This window comes from Myxocyprinus asiaticus, chromosome 49 (assembly GCF_019703515.2).
Source record: "Myxocyprinus asiaticus isolate MX2 ecotype Aquarium Trade chromosome 49, UBuf_Myxa_2, whole genome shotgun sequence".
NCBI lineage: Eukaryota > Metazoa > Chordata > Actinopteri > Cypriniformes > Catostomidae > Myxocyprinus > Myxocyprinus asiaticus.
The window spans coordinates 24,033,632-24,060,561 of NC_059392.1; the positions used below are offsets into that span (position 1 = coordinate 24,033,632).

The 26,930-nt window shown below is 37.1% G+C and overlaps 1 protein-coding gene across 8 annotated transcripts in view; it reads right to left on the reverse strand.

Annotated features, from left to right (window-relative positions):
- Positions 1 to 26,930, reverse strand: part of LOC127438187 (dedicator of cytokinesis protein 3-like) — a 278,795-nt gene that overhangs the window by 202,852 nt on the left and 49,013 nt on the right. For all 8 annotated transcript variants that reach the window (XR_007896670.1, XR_007896671.1, XM_051693558.1 and 5 more), the window contains exon 2: positions 4,153 to 4,236. Coding sequence is in view for 6 of the 8 variants with exons in the window: in XM_051693558.1 (XP_051549518.1) it covers positions 4,153 to 4,236 (84 nt within the window). In the remaining 2 variants the exon portion in view is untranslated. The remainder of the gene's footprint in view (positions 1 to 4,152; positions 4,237 to 26,930) is intronic.

The window sequence follows — 26,930 nt, forward strand, 5'->3', positions numbered from 1 at the left end:
CTTTTGTACATTTTGCAGTGTACAAGTTGGAAGCATTACAACTTTTTAACATGTCACACACATCAAAAGTTAAATGGGTTTTCACTGTAAAACTATACTCATCTGTCACTGTAATTCCCCCCCCCAAAAAGCACTAACTAGCTCGACAAGTAGAAAAAAAAATAAAATAACACACAGGACTGCTAAATTTCCCTCAACCAGTCACACACTATAACACTGGGGTGGCAGGAATTGTGTTTGGCCACTTTTACAGACTGAACCATATTTCTTACTCCTGTAAGATGCTCTCTTTCACTGGCTGACTGACAATGCAGAATTCATGTATTTCTCTTTGCAGGCCCTGAACATCTGTCACTGTGACCATAGACCTTTTTCACACTCAGGGTTTTGGAACGCAGAAGTAAACGTTTGCAGGGTAAACTTCGACAGCGGTGAATGGGAGACCACAGCAAATATTATTTTCACTTACCCATTTGCTCCAAGAGCAAAATAAAAAATCCACTATTACGTTTGAATGACTTTCCAGAAGAAGAAAAAATAGAGAGCGGTGGATTAAGACAGTAAAATGGGAGACAATGCCAAATTTACTGTCACTCTCTCAGCAGCTGCTATAGAAACCCCCTCGCAGCTGTGGCAATTTGTTTTTTAAAACTAATTCCAGGGTAATATAACACAAAGAATAATGTTATAAACTTACACTCAATATTTAAAAAAAAAAAAATAAAAATCATATAAAAAGTTAGATTTTCTAGATTTTCTGCTAGATTTACGCTGCTAACTAAGGCGGAAACACCTCATCACAGTCTGTGAAAAAGGTCTATTGACAGCTCTGGGGAACTAGCGTATATTACTGACCTTTAAACTGTGACGCACTGAAATTGAGCAACTTCTCTTTCAGGCTCCAGATGGGACTCAAATGAAAACTGATGACAATTCACCTGGATGCGAATTTGCGTGTGTTTGCGTTGCGTTTTTTGAGTGACTTTTCAATTCCATCAAAGAAATTGTTCACACAAAATGTTTATTTTTGTCATAAATGACTCACCCTCATGTCATTCCAAACCTGGAACTTGAAGGTTTTAATTAATATCTTATTTATAATAAGTGGTAGTGGATAGTGCCTCACATTAAAGCTTAAAAAATTACCTAAAACTGCCATAAAAGTAGTTCAAACGACTCATGCGTCATATTCAAAGTCTTTTAAAGGCGTACAATATTTAATATTTGTATACATTTTGTATTTATACGAAAAATATTTTTCTGCAAAATTCAAAAGTCATTCTACATTGAAAAGCTTGACGTTTGTTCATGAGAAAAGCTTGTTCACAGTGTTGTTTTTAGCGAGTTCTCGTTGTTAATTAATTAATGACTTAATTTAAAGGCGCAGCGCTATTTTAGTGCTGATTGTGCCTGCTTAAACAAGATTGGGGGTTAGTGAATAAGACACGGGGTTTGCCAAAAATGCCACAACTGTTAAGTGAATTCACCACTTAGTCTTCTCATAGTCGGACTAGTCATAAATACATGCTATTCAAACGTTTATTGCTGCTCTGCATGCTGAAGTAGAGAAAAATGATGACCCTGAGTCATCCTGAAATTCTGTATTGAAGTCTTTCAGTTGAGTTTAAGTATTCATAATTATTCTGGTTCCTGAAGCAAAGACTGCTGATAGCACAAGTTACATCTTCTCCAAGAGCAACAAAGAGATATTATATTTTTCTTGTAATATGCAAGACACGATGACCTAAGAGTGGGTGGTAGACGATAATACATCTTTTGCCACTTTCCATGACAAGGACACAAAATAGGCCTTGAAACTCTTACAGAAATTAAGTACTTTTTTGCTCTTTTTAAACTAATGGTCATTGAATGGAGACTCTTAAAAGGATAGTTCACCCAAAAATGAAAGTTCTCTCATCATTTACTCATCATCATGCCATCCCAGATTTGTTTGACTTTTTTTTTAACAATATCTCAGCTCTGTAGGTCCATACAATGCAAGTCAACAGGGCCCAACACTTTGAAGCTTTGAAAGCGTATAAAGGCTACATAAAAGTAATCCATAAAACTACAGTGGTTTAATCCATACCTTCAGAAGTAATACGATAGATGTGGGTGAGAAACAGGTCAATTTTAACTCCTTTTAGTACAATAAATCTCCACATTCTTCTTCTTTTGTTTTTGGCGATTCACATTCTTTATGCATATCACCACCTACTGGGCAGGGAAGAGAATTTATAGCTAAAAAGAACTTAAATATTGATCTATTTCTCGCCCAAACCTATCATTTCACTTCTGAACACATGGATTTAACCACTGGAGTTGTCTGGATTACTTTAATGCTGTCTTTGTGTTTTTTGAGCTTCAAAGTTCTGGGCAACATTCACTTACATTGTATGGACCTAAAGAGCTGAGATATTCTTTGAAAAATCTTTTTTTGTGTTCAGCAGAAGAAAGAAAGTCATACACATCTGGGATGGCATGAGGGTTATTAGTAAATGATGAGAGAATTTTCATATTTCAGAAAATCAGAAAATGTTGTTTGTCTGTCTCAGGAGATCAAACCTATATGAACCGTTTTATTTTTAAATGAGGTTGGTAATTATTGCAAACCTGTCACCAAAATTTGGCTGAAAACAGTTTAAAAACCTGATTTGTGATTTTGTTATTCTGTAGCAATAAATATTAAAGGGGTCATGAAATGGAGAATAAAACTTTCCTTGATATTTAGACACATAAGAGGTAACTGTACTATAAAAATATACTGTACATTTTAGAACTCAAAACTTCCTCCCCAGCCTAAAAAGAGCATTTATAGTTGCCACCCTGCTGAAATGTCTCGTTTTGAAATCTGTCTGTTCATGACGTCATGAAACATTGCTCATTTGTATTTACACATACCACAAGATGCGTCATCGCACCCTTGGCCCCGCCCACTGGCGGCAAGTTCGAGAGGGGAGGCCTTGTGTGGCTAACTATTCCTAACATAACACCTAAGGGGACCCATCTGGACTATTTTGAATTAGTTTGTATATAAACATGAACTACGCAGTTCACACTTTGACCGCTGCCATACATCTTTCCACTTTTAAAATGCAGTGTCAAGTTACAACTCTGAAAGGCAATTCTATGTATCTTAATGTTTTGGCTCATCAGTGATTGTAGACATATACTAAGATGGACATCTTTGACCGTTTTGATGTGTTTCCAGTGCAGGATGATTTTGTATGTATGTACGTCTAGTTTCACCACTCTGGACTATGCGTGTAAGTTTGTTTTTTTTCAGCTCATGTCGTCTTGGCTCGCTCGTGAACCGGACATAATACGATTCAAGCTTTGCAAAGGAACTGTTATTGAAGGTTGGAGCAGTTAAAACACTTTTTTAACCCTATCAAAAAACGTAAGTAAATTGTTTCATTCATGAATATTTCAAATATCAAGGCTGTTTGATAGTTTATGGTGCTGAGTGATAACAGTTGTGCTTGAGATTAACAGTTTAATATCGGAGGAGGAGGAGAATGAACACGCCCCTCAACATTATAAAACAAAAAACCAGGGTTTACACATTACACACATCCAACACATTGCATCTGAATAATGTGTAAACCCTGTTTTTTTGTTTTATAATGTTGAGGGGCATGTTCATTCTCCTCCAATTGCTGAAGTTTACTGAAATTGAGGAGCTGCATGATGTTAGTCAGTCATAACAGTGAGCGGTTACGTTGAAGTTTTAAGGAGAACAGAGCGTTTCAGATAGAGGGCCAAAAACAGGGTGGAAATGAACATATATTGCTAAATTGTGACTGTTTTGGTGCAAAAAAAACTTTTATAACATTATCATTGGACCTCAGGGAAGATAATGAAATTACAAAAAATAGCACTTCATGACCCCTTTAAATAAAATGTAATGTGTTTAAAAAAGATCAAATGGAAAGCAGGATTGCAGATTTAGTCTAAATTAAGCAATCACTCAGTAAACGCTAGTTCAGTACCAAATGTTCATAATTACTGATATATATATATATATATATTTTTTTTTTAATAAATCAGCTTTTCAAGCCTGTGCCTGCACAAACTACAGTTAGAAAGTAGGCTAAAAATGTTAAAGTACATTTGTTTGAATGTCTGCGATACTCCAAATGAATGACTTACCTTCACACTTTTCCAGAATCTGAACTGTTTCTCCAAGCTCTAGAGTCAGACCATGTGACACAGACCCCCGGAAACTACAGACCACTGAAAAAAGAGGAGAGAAAGAAGAGGAGTTAGTCAAGCACTGAATGCATTTAGGAATATTGAGTTTACAATAAGACAAATAACCACAAATCATTTTGTTGTTAAAACTGAAGTGTGTAATTTCTGTCTCGCCCCAAACTCATGCCATTGGTTGAGCCAATGTTGCAATGTCTAGCTGGCCTGGATGCTGAAATAAACATAGCAGTCTTATGATACTGCCAGAGAGTTGACACTTTTCAGGGAAATTCAACCTACTAATGACTAGCTGTCTTTCACAGATGAGCTAATATAGTACTAGCTAGATGGGCTAGTAGTAAATGATTACTAATGCAGGGCTCCAGACTAACATTTGAGAGCTGTAGCACCAGTTCCACCAAGTACTGCAAATGGTCGCTCCAGCACCTGAGTTGGTCGCAATGATCCATTCTTCTTTATTCCTTTTCAATGCTGTTTAGAATGTTGTGGCCATTTAATAGGATTTTAAACTAGTTTAATAATGGAGGGACGAGTCAAAATACATTTTTGTGGTAATCAACATTATGCCACAAATGCTGTCAATTGAGCTTAACTTGTTTTAAACCCAGAAAATTCCTTTAAGAGCGGTTCAAAGCTCTTGTTAATGTTTGAGCGTTTTTACGTACTTCTTAGATAACGATGCTTTTGGGAAATGTGCCATAGAGATTAAGTACTTCATAAGTGCTACTAACTTTCTACTTAATGCTTGGGGAAACCCAGACCTCATCAGTGTGAAGCTATATCCAGTAATATGACTTTATTGTCATGACAATGAAACCCTGTAATCCCGGTATTGAATATAACTTTACATAGATGAGGTTATTAAGAAATTGTATTACACTAAAATCATGTTAACACATATTATGTTTACATCTTGTAGCTATACTTTTAAAACTATGTGTATATTAGCGTTTATGGACTGGCCCCATTCACTTTCATTGTTAGTCACTTACTTTCAAGTCTAAACTCAGTCCTCTTATTTGTAGTTTGGGGATTCCACCAGCAGGTGCTATCAAAGTGCATGTCCTTTGCATCATTATCTGGTTTCACAAGGATCCATAACACAAATATCTCAAAATCAAACAGCCTTTATAAATGATTATCTCAATTTAGATATGTCTTCTGTTAATATCCCTAACACTTTTTTTTTTTTCGCCCACAAGGGTATCATACCTTTTTATGCAAAACAGTAGCATACAATGTTTTTTGGATTTGTACTACGGTAATACCACAACATTAATTGATGTACCTAGGAGTACTGTGTAAATATAGTATATGAATATGATAATCATTGAATATCTTAGTAGGTATCTTGCGTCGAGTGGTAGAACAGCACCGTAAAATAAAAGGATTTATTTTCACTGAATGTATTTCAGAATGATCAAAACCTCACAGATTGCATCTTTTTTTAAGCAGAGATATTCCAAATAGCCGTGGTAACCTTGGCAGAGTATTATTAAATCCATGTTGATGAAAATGATCATTGCAAAGAGTGTTTTTTTGTTTGTTTGTTTTTTTCACAAATTTTTTTGAGATCAGGTATAGCTCTCATACTGTTAAAATAATAATAATAATAATAATAATAATAATAATAATAATAATTTTGGGGTGAACAATTGCAAGAATCTTCCAAGTAAGTGTATGTTTGTGTGTGTGTGAAATACAGAGATGTCTTTGATGTGATGAGATATTTTTGGACAAAGTACATTCCTAAAATAAACCTAGATTTGATTCCACATGCATGTTATTATTATTATTATTATTATTTCACTCAAAATATCCCCAAACTGTGAAATAAGCCATCCATTGCCTTTTCATTATATTGAAATGAGATTATAATGGTCAGTCAGTTGTAGACCAGCTGAAATGCCCAGAACAAAGCTGAGTAATTTCTCTGAATCCATCTGTATTTGTGCAACATGATCCTTTCTGGTTTTGCTCGGTGAGGCTGTATACAGACATTTGATGGGCTCTCTCAGGATACACAATTGATATCCATATCTGTTCTTTCCAGCATCTCTTGTTAAGAAACAAACTGTTCACGCTGTTACCATGCAACCGGCCTGAACTGTGCAGCACAGAGCGAGAGTTCCGCCAGAGAAACATTGTTAATCCAAGTAACAGCAATACTGTACAAGCATCCATCATCCATGAGAAACAGCCTAGACAATGGTGTGGATGTCAAATATGATACTGCATACTGTAAACCTTTTTTTTTTTTTTTTTTTTTTTTTTGTGGACCATAGTCATGAATTATAAGTTTTAGTATATCTCAAGACCAGCATATTTCCTTGACAAAAGTTTACATAAGGTAAACATAGTTTCCACTAGAACTGTAGTAACATTATTAGACACTACTGCCATCAAGACAAGAAATTAAACAAAATGACAAAATGACTTCTAGTAATAGACTGATATATCGGCCAATATTTGGCCATTTTGAGATTGTCCAAATTTTGAGAAAATATTGTTTAAAAAATTTATCAACTGACATGTATACACCTCAATTATTATTTTATAATTATGTTATATAATTATTAGGACTGTCGATTAGAAGTGTTAATTTGGTGCGATTAATTATATAAAAAATAACACATTAAAAAATTAACTCAGTTGATTACACCTCCTGGCCCATATGTAAAGTCTGTAATTAAAGTATTTTCCTATCATTAGATCGATTCAAGTTTGAATTACATGTAACTGGGTGTTTTTTTTTTTGTTTTTCAAAGATTGCAGTTTAATATTTAATTCTCGTTTGGAGACTCCCACTGGAGAATTCAAGAAAACATGTGGCTGCTGCCAGAGATCTATAATTACTGAATAATTCAATAGACTATTAGAGGAACATTTCATAAGTTAATTCCACTAAAAGACAGAACGACATTAGCAATAAACAATATGGGTTTTGAATACGATAGTACAGTAATGCCCCTAATGCTATACAATGAATAAATGTAAAAAAAAAAAAAAAGAAAATGCTACCCAAAAATGACATCGGTTGCCAAGGTGTCTGTGAAGAAGTACATTATCTATTGAGCATCATATCTGTATATACTGCACAATGGTTGAAATGTTTCAACTGGTAGATTTTCTGCTACGTAATACACGGTAGATATGTTTGTGTGGCAAGACTGCTTTACATTATTTATATGTTAGAGCAATGAACAAACGTGGAGTAATGTGGAAATAGAGCGGGACGTGTCCCAAAAAAGTCAAGAAGAGGAAGAACTTGTTAATGATGCCAAGAACCAATGAGGTTTGATTTGATTGACATAGCCACCATATTGAATTTCAGTGCTGTTTAAGTGCTTTATTAAGGATTTGATTTGAGATTGAATAACAACTTAAATTCCGACTTAAATTCAGCCTCAACATCATATCATCTGTGAGAGATACTCTAATGTTGTGCTAGCAAGCTAATGCTAACTTTCAACATGACAGAAACAAATTAGCGATTAGGTGTCAACTATTTAGTCTATCAGCAGTAAAGACTGTGATGCCACTAGTCTTGTGGCAGAAACAATATGGCACATCCTGAGAGGAAATTGCATTTTAATTAAGGCAAATAGCTCATCAATTTAGCATTTATTTTGCCGCCTGCCAGCAAAAAGAATTGCTTGGTCCCATAGCAAATTATTTTACCCTAAGAGACAAACACGTAATGGTGTGTATGTGTGTGTGCATGTGATTAGAGCAATTCACAAGAATGCTATGACAGACATGATAGCTGAGAGCAAGTTAACCCTCCGCACTGGAAGCAGGTCAGTAAACCTAACCAAGAGTGTCCACTCCGGGTCAGTAGACAAGGCAGAGGCCAGTCATTAGGCATTATGCTCAGAGGTGGGTAGTAATGTGCTACATTTACTCTGTTACATTTAATTGAGTAACTTTTTGGAAAAAAATTTTTACTTTTAGAGTAGGTTAAAAGAGGTACTTTTTACTCTCACTCAAGTACATTTCTAATGAAAAAAAATACTTTTACTTAGTTACAGTGGGTCATTACATTACTGGGTTTAATTTTAGTTAATGTGTAATTTAATGAGAGAATATTGAATGGGACTTTTACGACAGCGTAGGTTCACAGCTGTGCGTGCTGTCACAGACTGTCACTCAAGCGGAGTCTATCATTGTGCAGCATCAAGCTCTTCAAAGTGAAACACTTTCTTCGCTCCGCACAGTGAAATAATAATAGTTTTGTCATGCAATGCCTTCATTTAACACAAAGACAAGCGGATATTTCAAGATTAAAATTGTGGCTCAAACTTTAGGCAGCTCGTCGAGGTAAGTTGTGGCTCTAATGCTAACACAGATTTTCTGTGTAATGTGATGGTCATTTTAGAGGGTGATTCTGTAACTGGGCTCATATGACATCAGTTTTTATGTGTACATATTTAAATCAGTGCAGCAATATATCAGTGTGCTTTGTCCCACACCCCGCATGTCATGAGCAGTATTTATGCACATTAGTATCTTTAAAGCTGGGTAGCATTTCTGGGCGCATAGCACCCTCATCCGACCATAAACAGCACCAAAGTTATCATAACCTACATGTTATAACCAAATATTTAAATCATCCACAGAATTATCATTTCCACTGTGTGCAGTCTCCTGAGTTAAAATAATATCACCTCAGTGAATTATTTAGTAAATAAAGAATTCTTCAGCTTAATGGCAAAATGTATCTGTATATTTTGTCTCTCCAGAGTATATGTTATTATGTTATTTTAATCAAGTAATGATTTGTTAAAAAGTAATTTAATACATTCAGCATGAAATAAAATATTGCAGGAGTGAAGGAAGCAGTAAAATCCCAGCTCGTACGTCTTCCCCGCGGTGGATTATGGGCAATTAACTGTCGTCGAGACTACATCAAATGTACACTCGAAATTAGAGTGCATTGTGGGTACTAATGAGTGAACAAAAGTAGGGAACGAGTGGCTCACTCGGAATTCAGACACTCCTACAAAATGGCGGACACCCGAAGTAGTGCACTATATAGTGGATAGGGGGCAGTTTTAGACTGGGGTTGGTGCCCTATGCAGGCTGTGTACTCTGCGTTTAGAGAGCGGCGGTACTGCTGTACAGAACTAATGATCTAAATTCTTTCGACACTGAAAATTGTAACTACACTGAAATAAGAATCCACGCAGGACTTTAAAAGCTATGAAATGGTGAAAGTAGGCATTAATAAAACATGATCTTGCTTTGGTTTATATTTCAGCATTATATATATTGTCCCATGTTTTCACCATAATAATTACTTGAAAGTTTTCCAAACCTCTCTTCTTATTGACAAATTCATCCAGATCTGACAAGAGTCCTTAAAGACATAGTTCACCCAAAAATTTTAATTCTCTCATCATTTACTCACCCCTGTGCCATAACAGATGTGTTTGACTTTCTTTCATCTGCTGAACACAAATGAAGATTTTTAGAAGAATTTCTCAGCTCTTTTGGTCCATAAAATGCAAGTGAATGGGCTCCAACATTTTAAAGCTAAAAAAAAAAAAAAAAAAAAAAAAAAAATCAAATAAGTCAGCATAAAAGTAATCTATAAGACTCCAGTGGTTAAATAAATATCTTCAGAAGTGATGTGATAGGTGTGGATGAGAAACAGATCACTTTCACATTCTTCTTCTTGTGTTTTTGGTGATTCAGATTCTTCTCTGCATATCACCCCCTACTGTGCAGGGAGAAGAATGTCTAGCAAAAAATGACAAATATTGATCTGTTTCTCACCCACACCTATCATATCACTTCTGAAGATATGGATTTATCTACTGGAGTCTTATGGATTAATTGTATGCTGCCTTTATGTGCTTTTTGGAGCATCAAAATTTTGGCACCCATTCACTTGCATTTTACTGACCTACAGATCTGAAATATTCTTAATATTCTTCTTAATTTGTGTTCTGCAGAAGAAAGGAATTCATACATATCTGGGATGGTATGAGGGTGAGTAAATGATGAGAGAATTTTAGGATGAACTATCCCTTTAAAGTGATAGCTCAGCCATAATTTAATTTCCAAACTCATGCGACCTTCTGTATTATGTGGAACACAAAAGATGTTAGACAGAATGTTAGAGACTGACCGTCTCAGTCACCATTCACTTTCAAAATATGGTGAAAAAATATCACATTCACTGAAAGTATATAGTGACTCAGGCAAACATTCTGTCTAAGACCTCCTTATTGTGTTGAATGGAAGAAAGTCATATGGGTTTGGAACAACATGATGGTGAATGATGACAGAATTTCCATTTATAATAATTCTGTAATACATGTTCAATGTGTATTATGTAATGAAATATAGGGGAGTTAACGTCTATTATGTTATTTGTGAAAGTAACGAGTTACTCACTACTTGAGTACTCTTTTAATTGGATACTTTCTTACTCTTACTCAAGTAATTAGTTATGTTAGTACTTTTACTTCTACTTGAGTAATTATTTTTTTTAAGTATTTGTACTTTAACTTGAGTACAATTTTTGGCTACCTTACCCACCTCTGATTACGCTACATATTGGCCTTTAGCAACTAATCAAACTTCAATCTGTATGCCATATTTGTTTTTATTTTTTTTTTTCAGTCAGTTTTACCAGAGGCAAACTGCTGAACATTCGACAGCATATACCAGTCAATCTTTTCCCGGATTTTGAATATTCGGACGTTTTGTTGGACATTTTAGTCGGAGGCGCGGCTGTGTTGTTTAAACACGCTATGAGACGCAGGCGAGGGAGACAAGCAGGCGCGCTGGCCAAGCTCCGTAGGTGTGGCTTTCGAACAGCGCTGCCGAGCATTCATCATGCGAATCTCCGCTCTCTCCCTAACAAAACGGACAAACTACATCTCCTCACCCACACAAACAAGGACTTTTCAACCTCTGCTGCCTTGTGCTTCAGAGAAACCTGGCTGAGTGAAGCCATTCCGGACAGCGCGTTACATCTGCCGGGCTTTCAGCTGTTCAGAGCAGATCGTATCACGGAGTTAACGGGGAAAACGAGAGGCGGTGAAACATGCTTTTACATCGATGAAAGTTGGTGTACAGATGTAACAACGTTAAAGAGGATGTGCTGTCCTAATTTGGAAGCGCTCTTTATTAACTGTTAGCCTTTCTACTCGGGGATTTTAACAAAGCAAACCTCACACGTGAAATGCCCAAATACAAACAGCACATTACATGCCCAACCAGAGACAGAAATATACTGGATCACTGCTACACAACAATAAAGGATGCATATCGCTCTGTTCCTAGCGCAGCTTTGGGACTATCTGATCACTGTCTGGTTCATCTTCTTCCAACCTACAGACAGAAATTAAAACCTGCTAAGCCTGTAGTAAAGACTGTAAAGAGATGGGCCAATGAAGCAGAGCTGGAACTACAAGCCTGCTTCGATTGCACTGATTGGAGTGTTTTTGAAGCTGCAGATACCAATCTGGACGAGCTCACAGATACTGTTACATAATATATCAGTTTCTGTGAGGATATGTGCATTCCTACTAGGACTTATTTAACATTTAACAACGACAAACCATGGTTTACAGCAGAACACAGGCAGCTTTGTCAGGCCAAAAAGGATGCTTACAGAGTTGGGGATAAAGTTTTGTACAATCAGGCCAGGAACACACTGAATAAGGGAATCAGAGTGGCTAAAATAAGATACTCTAAGAAGCTGAAAAACAAGTTTTCAGCTAACGACCCTGCATCAGTGTGGAGTGTCATGAAACAACTTATGAATTACAGGACTCCTGCCCCCAACACCTGTGGTGGACCAACAACTGGCTGATGACCTGAATGTGTGCTACTGTAGATTTGAAAGGCCCAATCTCACACCCCACACCCACTCTGACCTTCACTTCACACAAACACCAACACCTCCTGCAACCCCCCTCCTCCCCCCTCCTGCTACTCAACCTGCACTTAAGATCTGTGAAGATGATGTGTGCCGTGTCTTTCAAAAACAAAGGATAAGGAAAGCACAGGGCCCAGATGGCGTTTCACCTGCATGTCTTAGATCCTATGCTAACCAGCTGGCCCCCATCTTCACACAGATCTTCAATAGATCACTGGAGCAGTGTGAAGTCCCATGCTGCTTCAAATGTTCCACTATCATCCTCATCCCAAAGAAACCAAAAATCACAGGACTTAATGACTACAGACCTGTTGCCCTGACGTCTGTGGTCATGAAGTCATTTGAGAGACTGGTGTTAGCCCACCTGAAGGACATCACTTGACCCTTTCTAGATCCCTTTCAATTTGCTTATCGAGCAAACAGGTCTGTGGATGATGCAGTCAACATGGGATTGTATCATATCCTGCAACATCTGGACAGACCAGGGACATATGCAAGGATCCTTTTTGTGGACTTCAGTTCAGTTTTCAACACCATCATCCCAGCTATTCTCCGGACAAAATTACACCAACTCTCTGTTCCCACTTCTATCTGTCAGTGGATTACCAGCTTTCTGACAGACAGGCAGCAGCTTGTGAGACAGGGGAAATTCACTTCCAGCACCTGTACAATCAGCACTGGTGCCCCCCAGGGATGTGTGCTCTCCCCACTACTCTTCTCCCTCTACACCAATGACTGCATCGCCAAGGACCCCTGTGTCAAGCTCCTGAAGTTTGCAGATGACACCACTGTCATCGGTCTCATCCGAGATGAAGATGAGTCTGCATACAGAAGGGAGGTTAAACAGCTGGCTGTCTGGTGCAGTCAAAACAACCTTGAGCTGAACACGCTCAAAATGGTGGAGATGATTGAGGACTTTAGGAGGAACCCCCCAACACTGTTCCCCCTCACCATTCTAAACAGCACTGTGGCAGCAGTGGAGTCATTCAGGTTCCTGGGCACTACCATCTCACAGGACCTGAAGTGGGAGACCCACATTGACTCCATTGCGAAAAAGGCCCAGCAGAGGTTGTACTTCCTTCGCCAGTTGAGGAAGTTCAACCTGCCACAGGCGCTGCTGATACAGTTCTACTCAGCAGTCATTGAGTCTGTCCTCTGCACTTCTATAACTGTCTGGTTTGGTTCAGCTACAAAATCGGATATCAGAAGACTACAAAGGACAGTTCGGACAGCTGAGAGGATTATTGGTTGCCCCCTGCCCTCCCTTCAAGAACTATACACTTCCAGAATGAGGAAAAAGGCTGGAAAAATCACTCTGGACCCCACTCACCCTGCCCACTAACTTTTTAAACTGTTGCCTTCTGGCCGATGTTTCAGAGCTCTGAGCACCAGAACCATCAGGCACAGGAACATTTTTTCCCCCAGGCTATCCATCTCATGAACAGTTAAAACTGCCCCTTTGAGCAATAATTAATGTGCAATACACAGCTTAGTCTTTTTATATTATCCAACACATCCTACCTCTTCTGCCATTACATTCCCTTGCACTATATATAACCAATTTGTATTTAGATTTGCACTACGTATGCGTGTATGTACGTATGTATGTATATGTATGTATGTATATATATATATATATATATGTATGTGTGTATGTGTGTATGTATGTGTGTGTATATGTATGTATATTTATGTGTGTATGTGTGTGTGTATATATGCTTATATATATATATATATATATATATATATTGTCTATTTTGTATTCTATATATACTTTTTTCTTTTCAATATTTATCTATTTTTTATTCAATTTTAATTATTTTTTAAAAGTCTTGTTGCTGTACTGGAAGCTCCTGTCACCAAGACACATTCCATGTATGTGTAAGCATACTTGGCAATAAAGCTCATTCTGATTCTGATTCTGATTCTGATATGAATTAACATGATATGCTAAAGCTATAGGCTAAATTAAGACATTCGCATGTGTCATCTATATTCCCATTAAACAGATGAAGGCCGTAGAAGCCCACAGGTGTGTCACCTCTTTCTGCCTGTCAGAATTTTGTCTTGTCATGCCAAATAAACTAATTATGAGCCAAATGGATCTGAGTCAGCAGGTTTTATATGCATGTGTCAATAATATGCTAAACAAACAGGTCGAATAAGCTAATAAATAAGGGTTTATGGAAAGGCAACCTTTTTTCCTGACAGATATTTCAGGCATGCAAATGGAAAAGCTGTGAAACTACTTTCTACATTCTACATATTTGCTGTGCAAATGTTTTGCTCTATGTCTGTCATTAAAAGTGCACTTAATCTATTAAACACTAGATGGCAGTGTCCTTAAAACAATATAGGAGGCTTTCTGTCCCTCATTTTCTCTTTGTATCACCCAAAACTGACTGAGGCTAACATTCTGCCGACAATCTCCCTTTGTGTTCCACAGAAGAAAGAAAGTCATTCATGTTTAGAACAATGATGACATAATTTTCAGTTCTGGCTTAACTATCACTTTTAGTTAATTTATTCTTGAAGGGAATCACTCAAAGAGATGACAATGTTCCTTTCAATTTGTTTCATATCACTATTCGGACAAGATTAGTTTTCTAAACAACATTTACAGCACTAATCGGAAATTAATTTTTATATGAGGGAATGTGATATAATTTCAGCATTTATATGTGATAGTTAGTGATTTTCTGATTTTATTTTGTTTTTGTCTGAAACAGAAATGTTGGTGTTTTTCATCACCAAGGAGGAAATTCCTGGTCAAATTACTTACTGCAATTACAGTATTTTGACAAACACCACAGTCATGTGGTCATTTAATTACCGTCCGATTCATCAACTTTGAGATTCCAAGGAGGAATTGGCCCAAAAGTCATTTTTTCAAATCTTTTTCGACCACTGCTAAGTGCCGTATGGGTGCTAAAGTACACTTTGACAGATAATGAGAATTTGGTTTTGTTTCTGATATGAACTATGGCCACATACGCACTGCAGAGTTTTGGAAGTGACAACTGCATTTAAATTCTGGTTTGTGAATTGCCTAAATTATTATTCCGTGCATACGGAAAACTGCAGTCATTTTCAAAATCGTTATTAGGGTTGCCACCTTTAACGCTCAAAAATATGGGACACCTCTGTCTGGGCCTGGCTTAAAAATACAGGACAAATTGCATCCTGTTTTGATTAGATATGGGACGCAACATTTGCTCTTTAAATACGGGACGACCATTTTCCACAACACTACTCGTGATGGTTGACTATGTGATAACCATAGCTACATTTTAGCATCTTGTGGCTGTAAACAACAAATATGGATGGCAGCAGTTTCAGATGTTTGATGTTAGCTATTTTGACCAAAGTCATATTAGCAAACAAAATGTATTAACACAGGTTTTCTTTTCTTTCTTTCTTTTTTTTAAACCGCCATTGTTTTCATTGTCACTCCTGTAACCTGCCAAACTTTTGTGCTAATAAAACGGGAAGCACTTAGAAGAAGAGTAACAATTGTGTTAAGCTGCAGTGTGTATGTCGTTGCCTATATTAATTAAATTACGCCACAACCCCCGAGTCTCCCAGTGAATTAATTGATGTCCGATTGCATGGCTTCTAACACTGAAGAGGATTGCAAATGTTATTTTACAGACATCACCCATAAGGCCCCGATATATTTCCGGAGAAGTTATTCTTCATTCTTCGTTCAGTGGTAAAAAGAAGTTTGAAAACAGTCGAGCAACGGTATGCTGTTTGCGAACATTCAGACACCTACCACACCTATCACCAATCACCTTTTAGATACAGACAACACCTGTCAACCAATTTGAGAATGCGCATGCGCATTAGCTATGCAAGCTGGGGAAATTATTTATTTTGTATTATCTTTTTTTTTTTTTTTTATCTGAGGTAAAGAAGCACAGTTTATGATTCCAGTGTTGTCAGATTGTATTGCTGATTTGAAATATGTTCTTTGATCGTAATCTTGACCAACTGTTTTGGAGATTTCGGTCTTTCCCCATTCAAGTAGATAGGAGCTGCAATGTCATTCCAAAGATGGCTGACAGTGGACTGACTTGCTAGAAAGACTTTGGTAAAACCTTAACTAATGTGATATTAACATGCATTATCAATGACTTTATACCTCATTCTATGAGTATAATTTAGTGCCCAACCGATATATTGGTCGGCTGATATTATCGGCCGATATTAGCCTATCACCGATATATCGGTATCGGCATATATGTTTACAGAACATTTAATGCAGAAAACAATGCTTTATAATTGGTGTCATAGCGTAGTTTTTCCAGCAGAGTGCGCTCTGACTCCATTGTTTACAGAGCTGAACTGACGGTGGCTCTACAGACAGGGCGGAGTTGAGCTGTGTCTCTTCACGGTAAGTTGCTAACTAGTTTGTGAAATACATACTGAAAAGTTAATAAACAATGACCCCATCATTTTACCTTTTCAATATTACTAATATAATGTTAACCCTGTCCCTGACAACCATGTCACTCATGTTTATCTTTGCTATAGTTTGTCAGTGCAGTCAGTAATGTAGCAAATTGAAAGGTAAACATCAGAGCATCTTTTTGCAGCTCAGCAGACAACGGTGCGGTGGTGGATTGTGTCTGTTGAGTGTTGATTTCATGCTATGTTGTTACCTAGTTGGTGAGACACAATGCTGGAAAGTAAAATAAACAACATCCGTCTTTTACTCTCCGTGACAACGAGCTTATAACCACATAGCTACTTCATTGTTGCCAGCTGAGGGGAAGATAATGTGTAAACATGTATTCACCAAACTGTTTTGTTCAGGATTCACAGTTTGGTAACCCCTTCAACTGAACAATTCCAGTCGTTGCATTTCCAAAATGTAATATTTAAAAGTCTGGTTTTCCACCGTTGAAAGTTTCCCCTGAACTTGTATAGCAGAGTACGGTGTAACACCGCTGCCGCTGTTTTTCTCTTGACACGGCAGTATTAATATAGTCAGCATTTGACTGATACTAAACAGTACTGAAGTTTATTTAGCTATTTATTTTATTTTTATTTATTCTTTATTTTAATGGTCAGCATTTGACTGATACTAAACAGTAATACTGATGTTTATTTAGCTATTTATTTTATTTTTATTTATTCTTCATTTTAATGGTCAGCAATTGACACTAAACAGTACTGATGTTTATTTAGCTATTTATTTTATTTTTATTTATTCTTTATTTTAATGGTCAGCATTTGACATACTAAATAGTACTGATGTTTATTTAGCTATTTACTGTATTTTTATTTATTCTTTATTTTCTCAGTGTTCATTTCTAGAATTTGTTGACAATGTATAAAATAATGTCAAATATTCTTTGATAAAAATATTTGTTTAAGAAAGCAGCCTTCTGAGTACCTTTGCATAGTCATATCGGTGCAAAATCCACATAGAAAAGGTCTGTTTTCATTCCAGATCAAAAATTAACTATATCGGCCAAGATATCGGTAATCGGTGAATTTTCCCTCTCTAAAATTGGTATCGGTCTCAAAAATCCCATATCGGTCAGGCTCTAGTATAATTCACACTAGATCATTAAAAGATGCTTTTTCCCAAAGGTTTGCCCATGCAAGAAGTTACAAACCACCGAAACAAACTCAAAAACACCTTTTTGGCCAGATTTTGTTCTAAATTACTTGACACCCATTCATTCTTCGATTTCATATGAAGTATATCAGGGCCTTAAGTCTATTGTCCAAATAGAACTTTACTTACGATATTCGATGAAGGTCAAAATAAATGTAGAAAAAATAAGTAGAAAAATAAGTGTTGAAAAAAATATATATATCGCAGTCACAGACATTGCTATCCGGTTGAGATAAAATTTCTCAGAGGGCCCCTAAATTAACCGAAAAAATATAGGTAAATTGCTACGTAATTTTTACTAAGGTAAAATTACGAGAACTACAGAACTACCAGACTTAAATATCAAAGTTTGTCTATGAAACACAAATGTACCTAACCTCTTCAGGGAAAACAAGACCCAGAGTAAATTTTATTTGAATGATAAATCTGTTCAAAGAAACGTCATATCGTTTACATTTTCGTCCAAGCGTCTCATCTGCGTTCTATCCTCCAACTTGAGTGCAATGCATTTGTTACTCACATTCCCCTGCGAGCAGTATGGTACGTTCAAAATCTGATGCAAATTTTGGCGAAACCTTCTTATGATGGCCTGAGGGCGACAAAAAACTGAATTGATGAGACAGGAAGCCGGCAGCTGTTGCGTATTGTGTTAGTCATACTCTCATTTGAAGTGTATTTTACCTAAACACTTTGGACTCATTGTCAGTCTTGGCACACTGCTGGCAGCCACGACAAAATGAACTAAATGGGCCATTTGCCTGCATTCATCCCAGCTTTGGATGTGTGGAGGTGGTACGTAAATTACACTTTGATTTTATACAGTATGCTGTTCTAAGACCAGTTCAGGTGTTGTCTGTCATGGTCAAGGATGTGACTGGGTGGCTGAGGCTGATCTGAGATCAGTGGACAGAAATATGTGTGGTTGGGTAGGGTTAGGGATAGGGGTAGGTTTAGGGGTTAGGGTTAAGGGGTTAGTTTAAGGGATTAGGCATGTTGGCTTTAATAATTTCACTTTACTTATTTGATATAAATACTTAGAATAGATTAAAAAAACAATAAGGGTAGAATCATATACCAGACCTAGGTAGGTTGTGTACGAGGAACATATCAGCCTCTGAGGTATGAAATATTACATGATGTTTTTATGAAAGATGGGGTAAAAGATCAGAAAAAGAATAAGTAGAGCTATGAAAATGGAGCCTGAAAGACACAGGGGCCCCTAACCAACACTCAAACATATTGAATGCTTAACACAGACAGATGGATCCCACAAATCCAGACACTTCCAGACACACTCTTGTTTACAGTTTTTCCTGGTGTCCCAATTTAAACGGCAAGCGTCACATTGAGTGTCAGGAATTTCACTAATCCTGCTCTAGGAACAAAGAGACATCATATACAATGTCATATGCTACACAATTGTCTAAGATTCCATTTTACAGCTTCCTCTGATTGTACTTTTTTCGTAAACTAATGCTATTGCCTAATACTCTAAAATATGATTCAAATAATAGTAATGGAACTGTACTTGTCAGAAGTTATTTCAATTTAGAATAAAATATATAATAAAACTGATGGCTTCACACATATGATATTTGGTTAGTAAATCTGATTTTGTCCCGCTGCGCTGTACTGCTTGCTCCGGTGTAGACAGGGTGTAATACATTTACTGTTGAAAGCACATTGATTTTGACACATTTAAGCCTCTCATCCACAGAAAGCTCTTACATACTTTGGAAAACAAACCAAAAAATATTTTTGTGCACATGGATCAAAAGTAGCAAAACTACCAAGAAATAGTTTTCTTAAATGCATGTAAACGTGGTCAAAGTGTTAACAGAATTAAAGATAAATATGGAATAAAAGATACAGAAGCCTCATCGAAGTGAAATGATGTCCACACAGTAAACTAACAAGGAACTATGCTTCTAAACACAGGTAAAAAGCTGTCGTTCCAACCACACAACTTTGCGATGCTGATTGCAAATGTTCGTTGGAACTGCGGTTTCGGGAAACACCAAATCGTTGAACACTGTTGATAACGATGGAACTTGCGACCATAGTTGGCCAACGATTATTTTGGGAAACATACCCCAGACTGGCTTTTATACATCAACAAAGGTGTCAAATAACAATGAAAGCCACGATGTCCATTCATAAATATACTGTAACTAATTTACGTCTAGACATTATGCAATTATTTATCAGATATTCTGAGTTTTCTAGATATCAAGCATTCTAGCAAAGATTGGGTGTCAGTCATGAAACATTGATCATAAACATTGTTCATAAATCCACAGATATTGTTGCTGTCAGCTCAATGTTTAAGAATGTTTTTCAACTAACTGTTTACACAGAAATGCATTCAGCTCATTTTTTATGAATAAGGCCCATTATATGTCTGCTACCACATACAGTATTTACATTTACATTTATCTTGACACTTTCATTTTAAAGATAAAAAGTTAGTTGAATTTCTACCTTTTTTTTTTTTTTTTTTTTACCTTGGCCATTTCTAGCACCTGCAACATACAGTATAAAGCTACAAGTAAAGTATTTTTATTTTTATTTGATATGGCCATCAATAGAGTTCAAAAAGTTCACAAACCAACAGGATAACCTAGCACTGGGTCATGGAGAACTATGTTACAGCACCGTCAGGCAGAATAGGGTTAATATACAATGCCGAATGAATAGAGCCTTAATCCATTCTGCGGCAAACAAAAACCAGCGTTCCGCATTTAGCGCTGCTTTCAAATCCATCCCTAACCAGAAGAGGTACGACCTCTCAAAGCCCTCACTCCATCAATGTATAATGTACTTTCAGCAGTGCACCAGTCTGTCTGTCTCTCTCAACCCCAAAGGAGGGCTGAATCGAAAAAAACACAGTGTACTTTTCGTCTGGTTAGCGTTGTTTGCCTCCTGTGGTAGAGGGTGGGGAGGAGACAGTAGGATTAGGGTGGAGAGTCGTTTTTCGTTTAGCCCCAGAGCAAGGGATTTCGTAAGAAAACTGAAATCCGTAAAGGTGGTAATCTCTGCAACCGTGATGAACAGGTGACTTCACTTCCAACACCCCGATGTGCTTGCAGTATTGTCCTCTTTATAGCTGCACATGGATGTAACCAAACAAAACTATCATTGTAAAATGCATAATGAATGATATGAAATGCCCAATGAAATCAAAATTAAAGTTTTGCTGGTTTTAGTTCATATCTACAGGTTTTAAGGTCATCTTTATGATAGTGTACCACTAAACATTGACAAAATTCATTTTCAGAAGTTATAAGCATTTAAAATCTGTAGTCTTTCTCTTCCGGCTAAAAAGTTGCAGCAACACCCATGACGTCACATAGAGTTTCAGAAACCTCCAATCAAATGCTTTCTAGAACTAAAACGGACCCTCCCCCTTCATCTGTTCAGTGCACCTGGCTTTGTTCTAACTGGCGCTGATATTGCCTTCGCAGGGCACTTTGAAGGGAACACAATCCATGCTACAGGGTTGTTCAAAACTGATTTTCCAAAAAGAATCGATTAAAAAGTGAGTTCTGACTGACCGTTATCACATTTCAGCCATCTGAAGCTCTCACAGTGGAGTGTAATTGTCTTTGAGGGAATAGGGCATAGGGATAATCACTTCTGAATGGGACGTGCGAATGCAGGAGCTAGACACAAGAGAAGTTGCTGGAGTTTATTTACATTTTGTGTGCAGCTTAAGGGATGTACGGCACCAGTAAAAGTGTTCTTCATTACTTATGCTTAGTGTATTGTGATTCAAAACTTAGACATATTATATTTTACTTGCTTGTTTGTCATTCATCTTGCAAAATGGCTCCAGCTTCATCAAAAGCGAAGACCGCGATGTGCTGTATGCATTTGTGGGCTGGTTATGAATTAATACTCTCAGATAATCATTTGGTTCTAAAAGTCAGTGGAAAAGCTGGCCAGTATTGAGATCATTTCTAAAGTTTCCCCTGTAAGCGGTTCTGACATTAGCAGCATGGTAGAAAGGTGTGTGTGGGTGTCTGTATGTAAATTAAAGCCTATTGGCTATTTTAAAAAATGGGATGAGTCATTCGACATGCCCCACCCCCACTTTCTGTTTCAGTAGGAAATACATCAAAACACCAAATTGAACCATGCTCATCAAAGCAATTCACGGGGCCTTTAAATATTGGGGTGACATGGTTGCGGTTGCGTAGTAGTGTTGGAAGCAAGTAGCAGTAATTATATTGTTGGCAGGGGCATAGCAACCAATAAAACTGGGGGGAAATTATACATTATATTATAAGAGTTTTGGCGAGTGTGCGGAAAAACTGCTGCTGGCCACATAAAATGACATCTTAAGGGACAGAAACATAGTACTTAACGCACGTGAACAGATGCCAGTGCTTGGCCAACGCATTGCCAACATGTGGTCCGGTTAAACATGCCTAATGTGCATTCTTGCATTACTGGGGTAGAACGATAGAGTTACCTTCAAAAGTATGTGCCATTAAACTGGATGTGTTATTATTATTCTGGATGTTTAACTGGATGTTATTATTATATACTTAAGTTGTTTTTTGCTATAAATGTACTGACTTTAACTTTCTTGCTCAGCAATTAAGTTCAAACTGTTGCTTCACCTTGACAGTAATTGGTTTAAAAGAGAAAATTAATTGTAGAAGCTGTCCTCAGAATTCAATTTTTGAATTGTTTTCATGAATAGCCCTAGTGTATTTTCACTCGATTAAATTTGATTTTGTGGAGGCAGTTCCAGTTTAATCAAGACATTATTTCAATTACATTTGGGAGTAGAGAAGGTTGCAATCGGTGAGAGACAGAGGGATTTAGCAGGTTTGAGATAAAGAGTTGACACTAGAATTTAGCTTGGCCTTACAGGTAATGGCCCAATCGTTCTATTAGGGGGTTTCCTCAGTAGCGGATTTAGGCACAGCCTTTTTGGGGGCGTGTTGAAGTGGGTTTCGCCCAGGGCGCCATACAAGCTAGAACCACCACTGGGTTTACTGACTAAATCCTCACTATTATTGGTTTTGGAGTTACTGTATCCCATGATAAAACAAGCAAAGATATCCTATAGATTTGGATTGAAGGGACCCGAGTCATATCTAGGGGCTGGAGAATCACTGAGACTTGGGGGTGGGCTCCTTTGACATGGGTCAGTGAGCAACCACCCATAACACCCTAGCAACCACATTGCAACATGTTAAGACCATTCAGAACACTTTAATAATCGCATAGCAACATGCTCGCAACCACTTACAACACCCTAGCACCATGCCAGAAAGTTTTGCATGGGCAAGCACCACTAGATAAAGATACAGTAGCACACTGCAGCACATTCCAAGTACAGTATATGCATTCACAATGGTGAACAAGTGGCCAGACAGCAGGCTAGCTCTAAAAAAAAAAAAAAAAAAAAAGCAGAGTTCAACAGAGTTCAGAAAAAGCCTACAGAGAACTCAGAAGAAAGCTCTTCAGATGTCCTCAAAATGTGAAAGTCTGTCATCTGCAAACATTTATACATCCCTCATCTGCATTACAACTGCATTTTGAGTTTTCAAAAAATGCTAATTAATAAATAATGTGGTCCCACTTTATTTTAGGTGTTAAAATACATTAAAATACATACAATACAATGTATTTATTGTGTAACAATACGTTGTTCTGCAAAGTTCTCACAAGACTCACATTTGCTGCTACTGAATTTCAGGTACGGGTAGGTTTAAGAGTAGGGATAGGGTTAGGTTTGGGGTTAGGTTTACGATTAGGGGTTAAGGTTAACTGTGTTAACTACAGATGTAATTAAATGCAGGTACTTTAAATGTTAGCACAATGCAACAACACGTATATACATAATAAGTACATTGTATCATATGAGTAAGTACATAGTAGTTAAAGACACCTAATATAAAGTGAGTACAACAAGGTTGAAATAAAAAGTAATTTTTTAATATTTTGGGCTAATATGGCTAATCATGTTTTAGCTAGCAATAAAGGTCCGTTTAACAATTATCTGTTTGGAAACATTATCTGTGTAGTAAAAGTGTACAGATTCTGTTTGGGTAACGAGATTATTTAGCAGAGATGGGCCACTTCTATTAAAACGAATGGCAGAAATCTGAACGCTCAACCTTTGTAGCTCTGAGCGCCCAATGCTCAAAGGATGTAGAAAGGAAGTCCCGCCTTACAGTTAACAGAGCCAATCACCATTTAGATACAGACATCACCTGTCAATCAACTCTAGAACGCACATGTGCATTAGCTATGAGAAACTGCGGTTTTTCTAGCGTAATATGAGGTAAAGAATCACAATTTTTGATACCAGTATTTTCAGATTTTATTGCTGATTTGAAATACGTTCTTTGATTGTGAGCATTCCAAAGATGGCCGACCGTGGAATGGCTTTCTAGAAAGACTTTCATAACTATTAGCTATAATGCTAACATTAAGTTGCAAAAGAACCTTTGAAAAATGCTATGGTTTTGATTCAGTCATTGTTACCATCACAACTGTGGGAAACATCAAATTGCCAATAATAAAACTGTTTCCTGTTTGTTGTCTTCAACATGAAATGTGAACTATGCTTTAGCCATTAACCTTTGGCTACACATCAGAACTCTTAGCTGTGGCTTCTTTATCAATATGATGGGTGCTCAAAGATTTAAATCGGAGGATGCTAGCAATGTTAATGTCAAATGTTTATTCTACCCAGGAGATTGTTCCAGCATCTCTGGCACCACTGCACAGTCTGACAATAAAAATTATTTTTAGCTTTAATTGGCTGGATGAGGAACGCTGTCCAGAAAATGTCTGTATCACTTACATTCAGGCAGCCTCGGCAAACTGGGCAGTTCTTCTTTTTTTATTTTTTTTTTATTTCAGGGCATGTAATATCCCTTAAAGACTAAATGTGTTTCACCAAAATAGTACAGTATAGTATAAATAATATATATGTAACAATAAACCATCACCAAAAAAAATATGATTTTATGAAAATTATGAAAGTTTTCATTTTCCTGTATAATTACTATGATTTTACTATGAATATTATGGTTAAAATATGGTTACTGTAGTGAAACCATGGTAAATTTATTGTGAGGTAATGCAAAACTTATTGTTAAGGATTATACACTTTTGCGAGGGCACACAAAACTATTTTTTTTTAATTCCTGCCTTGTCTTCTAAGGGGCTCCATACTTGAAATGGTGGTGACCCCAAAATAAATTTACACAAATAATTAAATGAAATAATAATAATTGAATTAACGAATAAATTCATCCTTTCGACTGCTTACTGTTCCTCCCAACTCACACCACTCCACTTTAACTCAAGTGCAGTCAACGGCTTTGAAATTCAGGCCACACTCTCTAGTGATGAGCACTGTTTAATTACTCCCTTTGTCTTTTCTTTCTCTCTTTTCCAGTAACGTTCCTTTTCCCCAACACTAATACACAAAAAAACAAACTTTCTTCATTCTTACGCTAGCTCGGCACATCACTCTGTTTCACCCACACCTGTAACACCTTGTGCACCATAACGAACGGCCATTTTATATTCTCACTCACACTCATTAAGGCTTGGGGGCGGATTCTTAAAGTGGCAGGGCACATTTTTACTCTGCCACATACTTCGGTAATGGCATGTTTTTGTTTTTTTTTATGTGCCATGGTAATACCTTAGTAAGTACCTTAAAGTGCCATGTTAATGGTGTATGAATAGGGTAATAATCATTCAGTACCATGATACTGGCATCAGATGTCATAACTGCACCAATGTACCACCACAGTAATTTTTGTAAGGAAAGTATAATTAGTTTTCATGGATTACATTTATACTATTGGTTTTAACAAACCAAGCCCTGCAAGTGATATCCTTGTGCCAACACTCACAAGCATTTACAAAACAACCCATAGCCTCAGACTAGCCTTTAGGGTTTGTACCGTGCCAACTTTGGATCACTGGCTGCATGGCAAATATGGAGTCAAGCTTACGATAAGCATTAGCCAGATCTCCATATGGCCAGACCATTCCAGTAAGCAAGCAGTTTATGTGAACTCTTGCACTAATTAAACACATTTTAAAATGAAGATACCCAACATTTGAATGTTAAAGAGAAAAGAAATATGACGAAATGTATCCATTAAAAACAACCACTTTTAACCAATTGCTAACTGATCTGCTAGAGAGACTTGCATGCTGTTCTGAAGCAGATGTTAAAGCATTTGACGCCAGGGTGCTGTTTTATTTTTCCCTTCTTATTTTATTCCATCTATTAATTTTTTCCTTGAAGGGATCAAAAGCTTTGCTAATTGAGTATTTGAAATTATGCATGATTACACAAATTAAATGCCTTTTCTCTACAGCACATATGGGCTGCGCGCACAAACAGTCGTGTCTACCCACTCGATGTTCTCTGCATATCCATCTGCAAAATGAATGGCAAGTACTGTTCTTAATATGGAAATTATAAACACCCCCAAACCATATAAATGTATTATTAATACAATTATGTATTCTATTTATTTGGAATCTGCCTAAATCATTAGAAAACAAGCCTTGCCAGAGCTGTGGCATAAAAGCAGTGCACTTGCTTGTAACATACAGTATATGAGATCTGTTGGCTCGAGGGGACCTAGGTTCGAAATGGGCCAGAGTCATGTCCAGATCCCCACCCACTCTCTACTATCTGCAAAATAAAGGCTAAAAAATAAAATAATATAAAGAAAAAGAAAAGTCTACATCCAGATCGAAAGTGCTGGATTGTTAAATCTCGCAACAGCTAAATCTAAAAAAAAAAAAAAATGAAGAGGTCAGTAAGTTAACCAATGAAAGTCATTTCTGCAGCAAGACTGATTGGTTTAATTGATTGTCCATCCCATTTCATTTGAGTGATGTCTTAAGGCAGTACTGATCAGAACAAAAGCTGCATTATAAAGGATTACGTTGGATTAGCAAGAGGAAAGTCTGATGGACAACCGACGTAAAACACAACACAAGCATAACAGCCTGCTGGTTTTGCAAGTAAATGGTAGAGCAGGATATGATCGGTGCAGTGTGGTGTTTAGAGTGAAGTGTAAGGAAAGATAGAGAGTAAGAGAGAGAGTGAGCATGTGTGTTACATAAATGGAGTACATTTGTATCAGTTGTGACTGCATGTGAAAGGCACTAGTGTAGTACAGAACTTCTCAAGTG